Source organism: Vombatus ursinus, unplaced genomic scaffold (assembly GCF_900497805.2).
Source record: "Vombatus ursinus unplaced genomic scaffold, bare-nosed wombat genome assembly UNPS02014786.1, whole genome shotgun sequence".
Classification (NCBI taxonomy): domain Eukaryota; kingdom Metazoa; phylum Chordata; class Mammalia; order Diprotodontia; family Vombatidae; genus Vombatus; species Vombatus ursinus.
The window spans coordinates 11,724,706-11,738,854 of NW_020954564.1; the positions used below are offsets into that span (position 1 = coordinate 11,724,706).

Genomic DNA, 14,149 nt, shown 5'->3' on the forward strand with positions numbered 1-14,149 from the left:
ACACAATGAGTCTGAAGAACTGGTGGAACATCCAGGTGTAGATGTCTTATAAATAGCTGGCATTGTTTGTCTGGACATTAGAAAAGAGAACAGATAAGTACATACACACACACACATACAGATACATATTCTGAGAGTCATCTGACTCTAGGTGCTATTTGAAAATATCCAAATAAATGAGATCGAGATGGGGGATGCTTTAGTAAGAGAAGACAGTTACTGGTGATAGTAAAAAAAAATAGTATCACTAATGATTGGGGAAAAAAAATTAGATTTCAAGAAGCTATGGAAAAAGTGGATCATGAGGAAGTTGAGGTATTTGTTATAGACAAATATCTCAAGAATCTTGGAAATAAAGTGGAAGAGACAACTGGAGAAGAAGCTGGGTGGGATAGATAGGTCAAAGGAAGACTTTTTTTTAGGATCAGGGAGACCTGATTATATTTGTAAGCAAATGGGAAGGATCCAATGGAAAGGGGGATGTTGAAAATGCATCATAGAAAGGAGTTTTTAAAAAAATAAAAATAAAGTTAATAGCAATATTTCTATGGTACTCTAAAGTTTACAAAGTACTTTCCTCATAATAACTATCACAAGGACATCACAATAGCCTGTCTACTGTGATTGAATTCAAAATAGAAAAAGTAGGTAAAGACACTAAGAAGTTTCAAGAAGGAATACTGGATGGAACCTTAGGAAGCTCCTATCAGATGGCCTAAATTTTCTCAATAAAATAGGTAGCTAAGTAATATGTTTCAAGTATGTATAGTTGGCATAAACATGCACATGGAGTGTGCTGGGTATGCCCCAGTATACAACAAAATCTTAGAAGAAAGCAGTGCCATATTACCCTATTGGGAAGAGAGGACCAATAGTAATGCAGCACCATTTTTTTTTTGAAAATAGAGTGTTCTGAGTCATCCTGAGTGTCTGGAGCTGAGATGAAGTGTTGTGGAGATTGTTTATGGAACAGCAAGGAAATCAGCAGCACTGAATCAAAGAATACTTACTAGGGAATAAGGTTTAAAAGAGTGTGATCAGGATAAAAGGACTAGAAAACACATCATATTATGATCATCTGAAAGAACTGACAATGTTTAGCCCATAAAATAGAAGATAGTGTGGAGGAGGGGACATGTCTTCAAGTACCTGAAGAGTTGTCATGTGGAAAGAGAGATTATATTTGTTCTTCTTGACCACAGAGGCCCAAATTAGGAGCAATGGGTCAAATGAGTAGAGGAAGAATTAGATTTGATGTAAGGAAAATTTCCCTAATTAGTAGTTATCCAAAAGTGGAACGGGCTATCTCAGGTGATGGTGGATTGTAATTTCCAGTCAAGATCTTCAGGAAGTTGAATAAACTTATGTCAGCAGTGTTGTGGTGGGGATTCTTTGTCAAGTACAGGTTGGAGTAGGTGTTCTCACAGGTTTGTTTTAATTCATATTTTGTATCTGAGAAATAAATACAAAGTATTCTAGAGAAGATTTGAAAGTGAAAATACATTTAGCTGATGGGAAGAAGAAAGACTTTTTAGGGGCAAAGATTAAATCAGCGACTTTATTGGCATAAGGAACTCCTAGATGAAGAAATTCAATCTACCAATTAGCATCTGCACCTTTTCTGGAACTTATGGTGTTAGACAAGTGGCTTAAAGGAGTGAAAAGTTAAGTGACTTGGCCAAGGTCACACAGCCAGTAAGCAGTAAAGGCAGTATTTGAACTCAGATCTTCCTAGCTCTGAGACCAGCTCTTTAATAATTACTCCAGAGCATTCTGAAAATAGAAATAAAGAGAAAGTGCAATAGGATATAGGGGATAGCCTGTACGAATGCATCTGGGAGAGAGATTGTGGTAAGTCCTAGAAAGAAGAGCCCCATTTAGTTGGATCATGGAGTATAGGAAAGGAATGAACGTGAAATAAAATTGGAATATAACATCTTAGTACTGGAACAGATCCTGGAAGATGAAATGTTAAAAAAAAAAAAAAAGAATGTAGATCAATAGCTAGGTGGAACATTTTACATCATCTGGTCTGCTCCTCATTTTACAGATGAGGAAACAGTCCCAAAGAGGTTAAGTGACTTGAGCAGACTCAGACAGGTGGCAAATAGGAGAACTAAGATTTTAACACAGATCCTCTGACAGTCAAGCTGAGCCTAGAGGTTAGCTAGGGATTCTAAGATGAAGTAATTCTTCCCACTGTACTATGCATGCTGCCTATTTGCAAGTGACCTCATTTGCAAGTCAGTAGCATTAGAAGACAGAATATAGAATATTAAAACTGAAAGGGACCAGTGAACATAGAATGTTAGAGCTGAAAAAAATCTAAGAATATAGAATATAAGAATTGTGAAGAACCTTTGAGATCATCTCATCCAAATTTCTTTCACTGATGAGAAAATGAAGAGGAGAGCTGTGGGTTAACATGCCTAAACATACAATGATTCAGTGATAGAGTTGGTACTGGAAGTGAGTACTTCCAAGGTACTGCCAAGTAAGCCTTGGCATCAGGAAGACCTGAGTATAAATCATTCCTCAGGTAAGCTCCTATAAGTTGTGTGACTCTAGGCAAGTCATTTAACTTCCCTCAGCCTCAGTTCTTTCATCTGTAAAATGGGGATAATATTAACTCTAATCTAATAAACGAGGTAATGAGGATTGAATAATATACTAATTGTAAAGTGCTTCCAAACCTAAAAGTCTTACATAGATGTTCTCCAATATTATTAAAATGATTGTTGTCCCTATCACTCTTTTCCTTGCAGATGATTTGGATTCCTTTCTGTGTCTAATGGATACTAGGAACTGGACAAAAGTAACTGAATTCCTCCTCCTGGGGCTATCTAGTCATCCAGAGATGCAGCCAATCATCTTTGGAGTCATCCTTTCCATGTACCTGGTGGCAGTGACAGGTAACACCATGTTAATCATTGTTGCTTACACAGACCCCAAACTGCAGGCACCTATGTACTTTCTGCTCAGCCAGCTTTCCTTTATTGACATCTTATTGGCCACAATTGTTGTCCCCCAGATGCTAGTGCACACAGTAACAGGATTCCAGGCAATTCCCTTCAAGAATTGCATAACTCAGCTTTTCTTCTTTATGGCTATAGGAAGCATGGAGGGTCACCTGTTGGCTGCCATGGCATATGATCGCTATGTGGCCATCTGTAAACCCCTGTGCTATTCTGCTATTGTCACCCGCAGCCTCTGCCTCCACATCACCTTGACCTCATGGGTGGTGGTCAGCCTCAACAGTCTCCTCTACAGTGTGCTGGTTGCCCAACTGACTTTCTGTGGCAATCAGGTCACACATTTTTTCTGTGACATCACACCATTGCTCAGGCTATCCTGCACTCGACCTGTGGTCAATGAGATGCTGATCTTCACTGAAGATGCAGCCATTGTTATAAGCCCCTTTTTCTTCATCTTGGCTTCCTATATCCAAATTGGGGCTGCTATAGCCCGCCTACACTCAGCTGCAGCCCTTAAAAAGGCCATGTCCACCTGTAGCTCACACATTCTGGTGGTGCTACTCCTATATGGCTCAGTGATCCGCATGTACCTCCGGCCATCTTCCAGCTACAACCTGGACCAGGACAGACAGGTGGTCATATTCTATACTGTGGTCACACCCACGCTGAACCCAATGATCTACAGTTTAAGGAACCAGGAGGTGAAGGATGCTCTCTGGAGGCTCTGGAGGAAGATCCAGTATGTTTGTACCTCGAGACTTCCAACCTGCCCTCCAATCAAGAGGAACTCAGCATCACATCTCCTGAACTCAGAGGAAGCATTGGAAACCCTGGAAATAGCCAGGCCTGGGGATCATGGCAAGGTTGCTTCAGAGCATTAGAGTCTACGGCTAGGGATGATCTGCTCTATTAGCCCTTTCTCAGCAGGGGCTGAGGGGAGGCAGAGCAAGCAACAATGGGGTGAGCCTTTGCACACTGTTCTGAGTGTCTTTGCTTCTAAATTCTGAAGAAATATCTCCATCTTGTTCATGCTTTCTCCCTGCAGCATTAGCAAGAGAACACACATTCATCATGAACTAAGATGTCTCCTTTGAATGAGTGTTGTATGAAATGGTAACTGTTGTCAGCCCCACGTCCATAGGCTCAAGGTCATTGGGAACAAGGGGTTCTCTCTTTTCTATGAGAAACAACATAGTATTACAGTAAGAGACCCAGCCTAGAAATGAAGAGATCTGAGTTCTAGCCTGAGCCCTAACACTAACTTATATGACATTAGAAAAGTCACTTCATTCTCTGGGCCTGTTTCCTCACCTCTAAAGTGAGGGTGATGGATAAAGTAATTTTCTACCTCTAACTGTCAATGTTCCAAGAGCCTCACATGTTAAATGTGCCTTCATATTTTGACATTCTATGTTCTGTGTCCTAAGATTCTTATTCTAAACTCCCCTTGAGCACTAACATTCTATGCTTTAGGGCACAGTGTGATGTAGAGGAAATGTCTCCTGAATTTGGAGTGAGGAAAGACAGCTACTCAAATCCTGCCTCTGACCTTTACTAGCTGTGTGACCATGATCTGAACCACTAGTGTGGAATGGGAATAATAATGACCTACCTCATGGGGCTACTGTGAAGCTCAAATGTGATTATGTACGCAACGCATGTTATAATCTTTATTGAACTGTATGTGCCAGCTATTCCATAAGCTAAGTTCCTATTAGACTCTAAAATATGATGATTTTCATATAGTGGCTGCAATATGAATACTTTTCACAAGTTTATTATGGTCCTTTTACTCTTTTGTAGATGTTGGGGAATATAAATTCCTCTTCTGAAAGTTTCCTCTTTTATTGTCTCCCTTGTATCCTGATACATTTCCCCTTCTTTACTGATTCTTAAATGATTATGAGCTTCCTTTCCATTGAATGATGGTGGCATATGATATTGTCCATACTGTGAGGTCCCTGCTAGCTCTAAAATTCTGTGACCAAACTAAGTCATGGGAAGAAAGAGCCCTGGATTTTGAGATATGGGACCGTGGACAAATCACTTAGCCATTCTTGATGTCAGTTTCCTCATCTGTAAAATGAGAAGGATGAAGTTGGACTATTTGATCTCTAAAGTTCTCCCATCTCTAAATCTGATGGTTCTGCTATCATCTTGTGAGCCAAGATTTCATGTTTGCTAGAAAGAAAATGACACCAAGTGGAAAGGTGACCTTAGAGACAGAAGACCTTTCAAGTCCTTGTTCTGCCACTTCCATACGCTGTGTATGTACTCAAATAAGTTACTTCATCTTTCTAAGTCTCAATTTTCTCATCTACAAAATTTCAAAACCATCCTTGTACCACCTTCTTCACAGGGATCAAGTGAAATAAAGCATCTGCAAATAGATCTTAACAAGATATATGAATATGAGCTTGTATTGTTTCATGTTATTAGTTTTGTTAGCCAACAAGCTCTGTGCTCCAGGTCTTATGTATGATTTCATGTTTTAAAACTGATAAGTTTTGTAATGTGCTTTTTGTCTCCTGTTTAAAGTATTGACTTCTTTACAAGATTGGCTGAAATGTTGTTGCTATTGTTATACACATTTTACAGATGAGGAAACTGAGGCAGATGGAAGGGGGCACCAGCAGAAGATACTTCATGTAGAACTGTTGAAGGTAAATTTTGAAGGCAGCTAGAGGTTAAGAGTGGAATTGAGGAGGGAGTGCATTCCAGACATTCCTTTCCTTCACATATGGACCCCCAGAATGCTATCCCAGCTTTAGGGGTCAGCATCCATTCCAAATCATAGCTCAAAAGCAATTATTGATGTATTTTCTTTTATTTAGCCAATCGAGGACATGTTAATTTAAAGCAAACAACATGTAATCAATTGAACAACACAGTGAATGAAGTGTCTAGAAAGATTCACTCCATACACATTAGGGTACCTTCTCTTACACACCACCATAACACTGCTCAAAGAGTGGACACCCATACAGAACACATATAGGCTGGGCCTCGGCATGGTTAGGAAGGTCTATAGGAAATGTATGTGACCAGGAAACATGTTGTTGGGCCAACTAATACTACCATTGTCACAGTGCAATTGATGTCCTCAGATGATGTCACTGTGCTGCTCTCTTCTGTTCCCTGCTCAAAACTCCATTGAATTACTAGGAGCTGCTCTCTGATGGTCTACTTCACTTGTTGTTGGGCATCTTCCTTGAGATGTGCTCCTCTCTTGCCATATTCTGGTGTTCCACTATGATGTGGATTCTTTGCTGGACTCTAGTCTTAGGGTTAGAAGGGCTTTGATACTTAGGTTCTAGTGTGATTTTCTAGTCTTGGTTCTGCATAATCTTGAGGCCTCTCTGAGCCCTAACTTCCTCACCTATCAAATCTCAGAAACTTCTTGCAAAACCTACCTTTTGGGGGTGAGGTGAGGAAAGGTTTTTGTAATGTGTAATGTGCTATATAAATGTAAGTTATTGTCATTATGCTCAGCCAAAAAAAAATAAGAAAGGAAACCTGTGGTATAAAAAAACAACTTGAAGGAACTAGAGATGGTTAGCCTAGAGAGGCATCAGGCAGGGATCTCTATCTTTATATATCTGAAGGGCTGCCATATAAAACAGGAATGAAACATTTTCCACAGTCCTAAAAGGCAAAATTAGAAGGAATAAGTGAAAGATATAAGGAAGTCAAATCGAGATCCATATTTAATGAACTTCCTTAAAATTAGAGTTGAACAGCAGTGGAATCTACTATTTTGAGATTTTTTTCAATTAAAAAAGTATCAAAAAAAAGAAAGAAAAAAAGTTAACTGTTTGACCTGCTACATTGATCAAATTAATTACTTGTGACAGGCACTGTGACAAGAACTAGAGTACAAAGAAAGGCAAAAGACATGAGGGAGAGAAATTCAGGAATGAGGAACAGTCAGAGAAAATTCCCAGACTTGGGAAATGGACTGTCTTGTGAGAGGAACAGTAAGGAGACCAGTGTCACTGGATCATGGAGTAGGGTGCAGCAGGAGTAAGGCATAAAAAGACTGGAAAAATAGATAAGGGAAAGATTATGAAGGGCTTTGAATGCCAAACAAGATTTTATATTTGATTCTGGTGGTAATAGGGAGCCACTGGAGTTTATTGAATTGGTGGGGGGCGGGGGAGAAGGGGGAAGGTGTGAAACAGTAAGATCTGCATTTTAGAATGATTAATTTGAGGGGCAGCTAGGTGGTGCGGTGGAGAGAGCACCAGCCCTAGAGTCAGGAGGACCTGCGTTCAAATCTGGCCTTAGACCAAGCACTTGACACTTACTAGCTGTATGACCCTGGGCAAATCACTTAAACCCAATTGCCTAAAAATGAAAATAAAAATAAAAATAAAGAATGATTAATTTGACCACTGAGTGGAATGTGGACTAGAGCGAGGAGAGATTTGAGGCAGGCAGACCCACCAAAAGACTTGCAGTAGTCCAGAGGTTAGGTGATTAGGCAGTGCCAGAGGAGAGAAGGGGGTGTATTTGAGAAATTTTACAAAGGCAAAATCAACAAGAATTGGTAATAGATTGAATATAAGAATTGAAAGAGCATGAGGATTCCAGGATGACACCTAGGTTGTGAGGGACTAACAAGACACACTCAGCTCAGTTTTCTACTTTTTTTCCCTCTAGACCAGACTTTGTCATTTCATTGATATAGAGAACTCCCAGTGAAGAAACTCCCTTAAATCAATGGAGATTGGTGAACATTCTAGAATTTAAACCCTTAGAGAGTTGCCCATAGATCGTGATTTGCCAAGGGTGGCATAGCCATTATGTGTCAGAGGCATGATTTGAACCCAGGTATTCCTAAATCCACGGTCAGCTCTCCTTCCACTATGCTTTGCTGCCTCTTTTCATTTATCTAGGATAAGTAATATCCTAGATAAGGATATTGTAAAAGGCAAGGGGAAGGAGGGAGTGCAGTCCAGTTATCCCTTACTCAATTCACATGTGAACCCCTGGAAAGATACTCCAGATTTTTTTTCTCAAAAAAGGAAAACACAGAGAAAATGACAGAATTATTCACAACTTAAATAGCCAAAAGAAAATAAGCAGGTTAAATAGCAAGGCTTTGCCATCTACAGGGGAACACAAGGTCAATTAAAGCAGAATTTCTGAATTCACTCTCTTAGAATTCATCCATCTGGCCAGATGATCAGAAGCCACTCTTTACAGTGTTTCTTATCACATACATCAGGATCCTGGCCATCAGCTCAGACTTCCAACTCCACAACCCTGTGTAATTTTTTCTGAGTACCATGTCTTTTGCTGATATCTATTGCAAATTTTGGGGTTTTTGTTTTAACCTTAATTTTATTCTTTTATTCTGAACTTAACAAAAACAAATAAAACAAATAAAATGGACATTTCCTTATGCAAAGTAGTACAAATACAGGATTATATATAAAGTTGTGAATTTCTATTATGCAAATAAATTTTTTTTCCCTTTTAAATGTGTAATTACTTCAACATGTGACTTTCGAAGCTTTCTCGCTTTCTTTCTGGCCTTCTCGCTTTGATTTTGCTTATTTTTCGAAAGAATATTTCAATGATCTGCCTTTGTTTTCTCTTCTTATCTTTTTTTTGGGGGTGGGGAAGGGAGGCTAGTCTCTCCCTAATATTCCTTCCTCCCATTTACTACCTCCAGTAAAAATAATTAAGAAAAGAAAAAAAAAAGACCTTTTCCTTTCCTCACAAGTTCTAGCACCTTCCTCTCTGAGATTACTCTCCATCTAAATGTATAAATCTTACATTGACCTAATCATTTACATGTATCCTCCATTAGAATATGACTCCCTTGAGGGTAAGGACTCTTTTTTTGTTTTGTTTTTCTTTACATTTGAGACACTAAGCAAAGTGCCTCACAATAGTAAGAACTTAATAAATACTTGTTGACTGATTGACTTAGCTAGTTCCAAATTACTTTTCAAAAATGCTGAGCCAATTCACAACTCCACCAACAGTGAATTAGTGTTCTGTTTCCTCAAAGCCCTTTGAATAATTGTCATTTCCCAGTTTTGGGTCATTTTTGCTGATCCTAGTGAGTGTGTCAGATGGAATCTCAGGTTTGTTTTAGTTTTCTAGTTTACTTAGTCATCTGAAATGTTTTTATATGGTTCTTGATAGCTTGGATTTCTATCTTTAAGAAATACCTTTTTATCAACTAGCTAATGGTTCTTATTTTTCTATATTTAAATCAATTATTTGCATATCTTAGATATGAGATGTTTATCAAAGAAATCTTACCCCAAAAGTTAGGGCCTTTGAGTTTATCAAATGCTATTTACTACACTGTTCTTTTGCTTCTGGGTCTGGAATACCTAATCTGTTCCACTGATTAACCTTTCTATTTTTTTAAACTAATACCAAATCACTTCATGACTATTCTCTTATATTATAGATTCAGAGGTAGTACTTCTTTGCCCCTGCCTTATTAATTTTTAAATTGTTTCTGTTGAGATTCTTGACCTTTTGTTCCTCCAGATGAATTTCTAAAATTATTTTTTCATTGTTCTACAAAATAATTCTCTGGTAGTTTGATTGGTGTAGTATTGAATAGATTGATTAATTCAGATATTCATAATTATTTTATTATATTTGCAAGGCATAGTCTTAAGAAATTAAGATGTATTCAGTTATTTAGGTATATTTTTCTGTGCAAACTGTTTTGCTTTATTCAATCATATAGCTAGAATTCATATAGTGCTTTAAGGGTTTGCAAAGCACTGCATATATGTTATCTCATTTGATCCTCACTACAACTCTTTGAGGTGGGTGCTATTATTATCTTGATTCTATAGATGAGGAAACTTAGGCTGAAAGAGATTAGGTCACTTACCTAGGGTCCCACAGCTAGTAAATATCTGACAGAAAATTTTGAACTAAGGTCTTCCTGACTCCAAGTCTAGCACTCTTATCTTAACCCATTATGCCACCTACCTGCCTAATATAGTTCTTGTGTGTGTGCTTGTAGGCAGATTCCCAAATATTTCTTACATTCTATAGTTATTTTGAATAGAATTATCTTTCCCTGTCTTCGGTCTGGGTCTTTTTTTCAATAAAAAAGTAGAAATGTTGCTAATTTATTTGAGTTTATTTTATACCTTGCAACTTTGCTGAACTTTATAATTGCTTCAATTAATTTTAGTTGATTACATAAACATTTATAGACAGACCATCATATATATCATATGAAAAAGTAACAGGTTTCTTTTCTCTTTGCCTATGCTTATTCCCTGAACTTTTTTTCTTGCCATTGATAGAACTACCTTATCTAAATTTATATCAAATAAGAAAAGTGATAATGATCCTTTTGGGAAAGTCTCCAGGCTTTCCCCATTACACATAATGTTGTCTTGGTTTTAAATAAGTAGTGCTTACTATATTATAGATGTTTATTTCTTCCATTGGTTTTAATGGGTTTTCTTTTTTTGCAGAAACAGGTGTTGAATTTTTTCAAAAGATTTTTATGCTCTTAGAGTATCATATATATTAATCATTTTGTCATTAATATGATCTAATATGATTATAATTTTCCTTACATCAAACCAAACTGATACTTCTAATATAAATCCAATCTTGACATAATGTATAATTATTAACAGGTTATCATAGCATTTTTAAAAAAATTATTTATTTATTTTTACTTCTCAACATTCACTTCCATAAGATTTTGAGTTTTAAATTTTCTCCCCATCTCTCCTGTCCCCCCACCCCAAGACAGCATGCAATTTGATATAGGCTCTACATACACATTCATATTAAACCTTTTTTCATATTAATCATGTTTTGAAGAATTAGAACCAATGGGAGAAATCACAAGAAAGAAGAAACAAAAAGAGAGAGCAAATAATATGCTTCAATCTGCATTCAGACTCCATAGTTCCTTTTCTGGATGTGGATAGCATTTTCCATCATGAATCCTTTGCAGTTGTCTTAGATTATTGCACTGCCAAGAAAAGATAAGTCTTTCAAATTTAGTTGCCCAATGTGGCTGTTACTGTGTACAGTGTTCTCCTCTTCCTGCTCAGTTCACTCAGCAGCAGTTCATATGGTTTTTTTCTGAAGTCTGCCTGTTCATTATTTCTTATTGCACAATTGTATTCCATTACATTCATATACCACAACTTATTCAGCCATTCCCCAACTGATGAGCATCCTCTCAATTTCCCATTCTTGGCTACCACAAAAAGAGCTGCTACAAATATTTTTGTACACATGGCTCTTTTTCCTATTTTTATGATCTCTTTGGGACACAGCCCTAGAAGTGCTATTGCTGGGTCAAAGGGTATGCACAGTTTTATAGCCCTTGGGGCATAGTTCCAAATTGCTCTCCAGAAAGGTTGAATCGGTGTATAACTCCACCAACAATGCATTAGTGTTCCAATTTTCCCACATCTTCTCCAACATTTATCATTTTCCTATTCTGTCATGTTGGTTAATCTGAGAGGTGTGATGTGGTACCTCAGAGTTATTTTGATTTGTATTTCTCTAATCCATAGTGATTTAAAGCATTTTTTCCTTATAACTATAGATAGCTTTAATTTTTTCATCTGAAAACTGTGTTCATATCCTTTGACCATTTATCAATTGGGGAATGACTTGTATTCTTATAAATTTGACTCAGTCCTCTATATATCCAAGAAATGAGGCCTTTATCAGAAACATTGGCTGTAAAATTCTTCCCGGTTTTCTGCTTCCCTTTTAATCTTGGTTGCATTGACTTTGTTTATGTAAAAGCTTTTCAATTTAATGTAATCAAAATTATCCACCTTGCATTTCATAATGTTCTCTATCTCTTGTTTGGTCATAAATTCGTCTGTTCACCATAAATCTGACAGGTAAACTATTCCTTGCTCTCCCAGTTTGCTTATAGTATCAGCCTTTATATCTGAATCATGTACCATTTTGACTTTATCTTGGTATATAGTGTAATATGTTGGTCTATGCCTAGTTTCTGCCATACTATTTTCCAGTTTCCCCATCAGTTTTTGTCAAATAGTGAGTTCTTATCCCAGAAGCTGGAGTCTTTGGGTTTATCAAACAGTAGATTACTATAGTCATTGACTATTGTGTCTTGTGTACCTAATCTATTTCACTGATCCACCACACTATTTCTTAGCCAGTACCAAGTAACTTTGATGATTGCTGCTTTATAATACAATTTAAGATCTAGTATGGGTAGGCCATCTTCCCTTGCATTTCTTTTCATTAATTCCCTTGATATTCTGGACCTTTTGTTCTTCCAGATGAATTTTGTTATTATTTTTTCTAGTTCTATAAAATATTTTTGGTAGTTTGATTGGTATGGCACCGAATAAATAAATTAATTTAGGTAGAATTGTCATTTTTATTATATTACCTTGGCCTACCCATGAGCAACTGATGTTTTTCCAGTTATTTAGATCTGACTTTATTTATGTGAAAAGTGTTGAGTAACTTTAAATGGAACTTCTCTTTCTACCTGTTGCTGTTGGGCTTTATTAGTAATGTACAGACTGACAATTTGTGTGGATTTATTTTATATCCTGCAACTTTGCTAAAATTATTTATTATTTCAAGTAGTTTTTACTTGGTTCTCTAGGATTCCCTAAGTATATCATCATATCATCTGCAAAGAGTGAAAGCTTTGTTTCTTCTTTGCTTATTCTAAAATTCATTCAATTTCTTTTTCTTTTCTTTTTGCTAAAGCTAACATGGTGATTGCCTGCTCCACCACCCTGGGTCTCAAGATCTCCTGCTGGTTTGCTGAAGTGGGGCTTGCCACTGGCTTGCTAGGACACCTCCCATCCTGTACTGGTTCCCTCCAACCACAGCAAGGGGGACCTTTCAAGTTAATCCCCCAAGCCTCCTGATCTAAAAGATTGCTGCACCTCATCTTTCTGCTGGTTCCACTGTTCCAGGATTTTTCCTCAGGTGATATTTTCTGGGTTTTTCAAGGTCAATAAGGGAGAGTGAGAGTAGCTTACTGCTTATTCCACCATCTTGGCTCCCAGAAGTCTATCATAGCATTTTTAAATAATATTTTATTTAGTGTTTGCATTGAAATTTATTAGTGGTATTGCTTTATATTTATTTTTCTCTAATGTTTCTTTGGTTTAGGTATCAAACTCATATTTGTATCAGAGAAAGAATTTCACAAGATTCCCTCTTCTCTTATTTTGGTAAACAGTTTATACAATATTGGAATTTCTCATTGAATGTTTATAGAATTTACTTACAAATTCATCCAGATTTGGATATTTTCCATTAGCACTTAATGTCTGATTTGTTCTTTTTATGATATTTGTTATTTAAATACATCTGTTTCTTGTTCTCTTCTTCTAAGTGGTTTATATTTTTGCAAGTATTCGTGAATTATTTGGCACCATAAAATTAGGCAAGATAATTTATTATAATTTATTTAATCTTCAAATGTTGCAATTTCCCCCTTTTTATTTTTTATATCAACAATTTTGTTTTTCTCTTTCTTTTTTCATCTGATTAGCTAATTGTTTATATATTATCTTGGTTTCTTTGCTTTTAAAACATACACTCAAGTTTTATTTATCAACTCAATGTGCTTTTTTATTTTAATTTTGATAATATCTTCTTTTTAAAATGAATTTTATTGATATCTTTTGTTTTCTTTTTTAAAACACCAAAATTTCCGCCATTATATCTCCTTCTCCCCCTCCCAGAAAGCTGTCCCTCAAAACAATATTTTTAAAAAACATAAAAAAGAAAACCATCAAAATTGATCAATACATTGAAAAATTCTGAAAACATATGGAATGTAACACACCTGAGGATCACCTACTTTTGCAAAGAGGTGGGTAAGGTATCCTCTCATACCTCTTTTTTTAATTTTTAAATTTATTTATTTTTAGCTTTTAGCATTCACTTCCATAAGCTTTTGAGTTTTAAATTTTCTTCACCTCCCTCACCTCTGCCCTCTCCAAGACAGTGTAAAATCTGATATAGGCTCTACATATAGATTCTTTTTCAAAAAATATTTTTCTTTTCTTTTTTTGGTTTTGTGTTGTTTTTTTTTTTTTTGTTAGGCAATGGGGTTAAGTGACTTGCCCAGGGCCACACAGCTAGTAAGTGTTATGTGTCTGAGGCCGGATTTGAACTCAGGTCCTCCTGAATCCAGGGCTAGT

General features: G+C 36.7%; 1 protein-coding gene across 1 annotated transcript; it reads left to right on the plus strand.

Moving 5' to 3' along the window:
• The first annotated feature begins 2,791 nt into the window (after window positions 1-2,791).
• Window positions 2,792-8,752, plus strand: LOC114046998 (olfactory receptor 1361-like). Its single transcript, XM_027867641.1, has 2 exons — window positions 2,792-3,714; window positions 8,707-8,752. The coding sequence occupies exons 1-2, from the start codon at window positions 2,792-2,794 to the stop codon at window positions 8,750-8,752; spliced, it is 969 nt and encodes a 322-aa protein (XP_027723442.1).
• The last annotated feature ends 5,397 nt before the right edge of the window (window positions 8,753-14,149 follow it).

What these genes read in the sequence shown, in the direction of transcription:
- LOC114046998 (XM_027867641.1), top strand. Translation starts at nt 2,792, where the DNA reads ATGGATACTAGGAACTGGACAAAAGTAACTGAATTCCTCCTCCTGGGG. An exon ending in AGGCTCTGGAGGAAGATCCA is followed by an intron (nt 3,715 to 8,706) that starts GTATGTTTGTAC and finishes TTTCCTCACAAG; the next exon opens with TTCTAGCACCTTCCTCTCTG.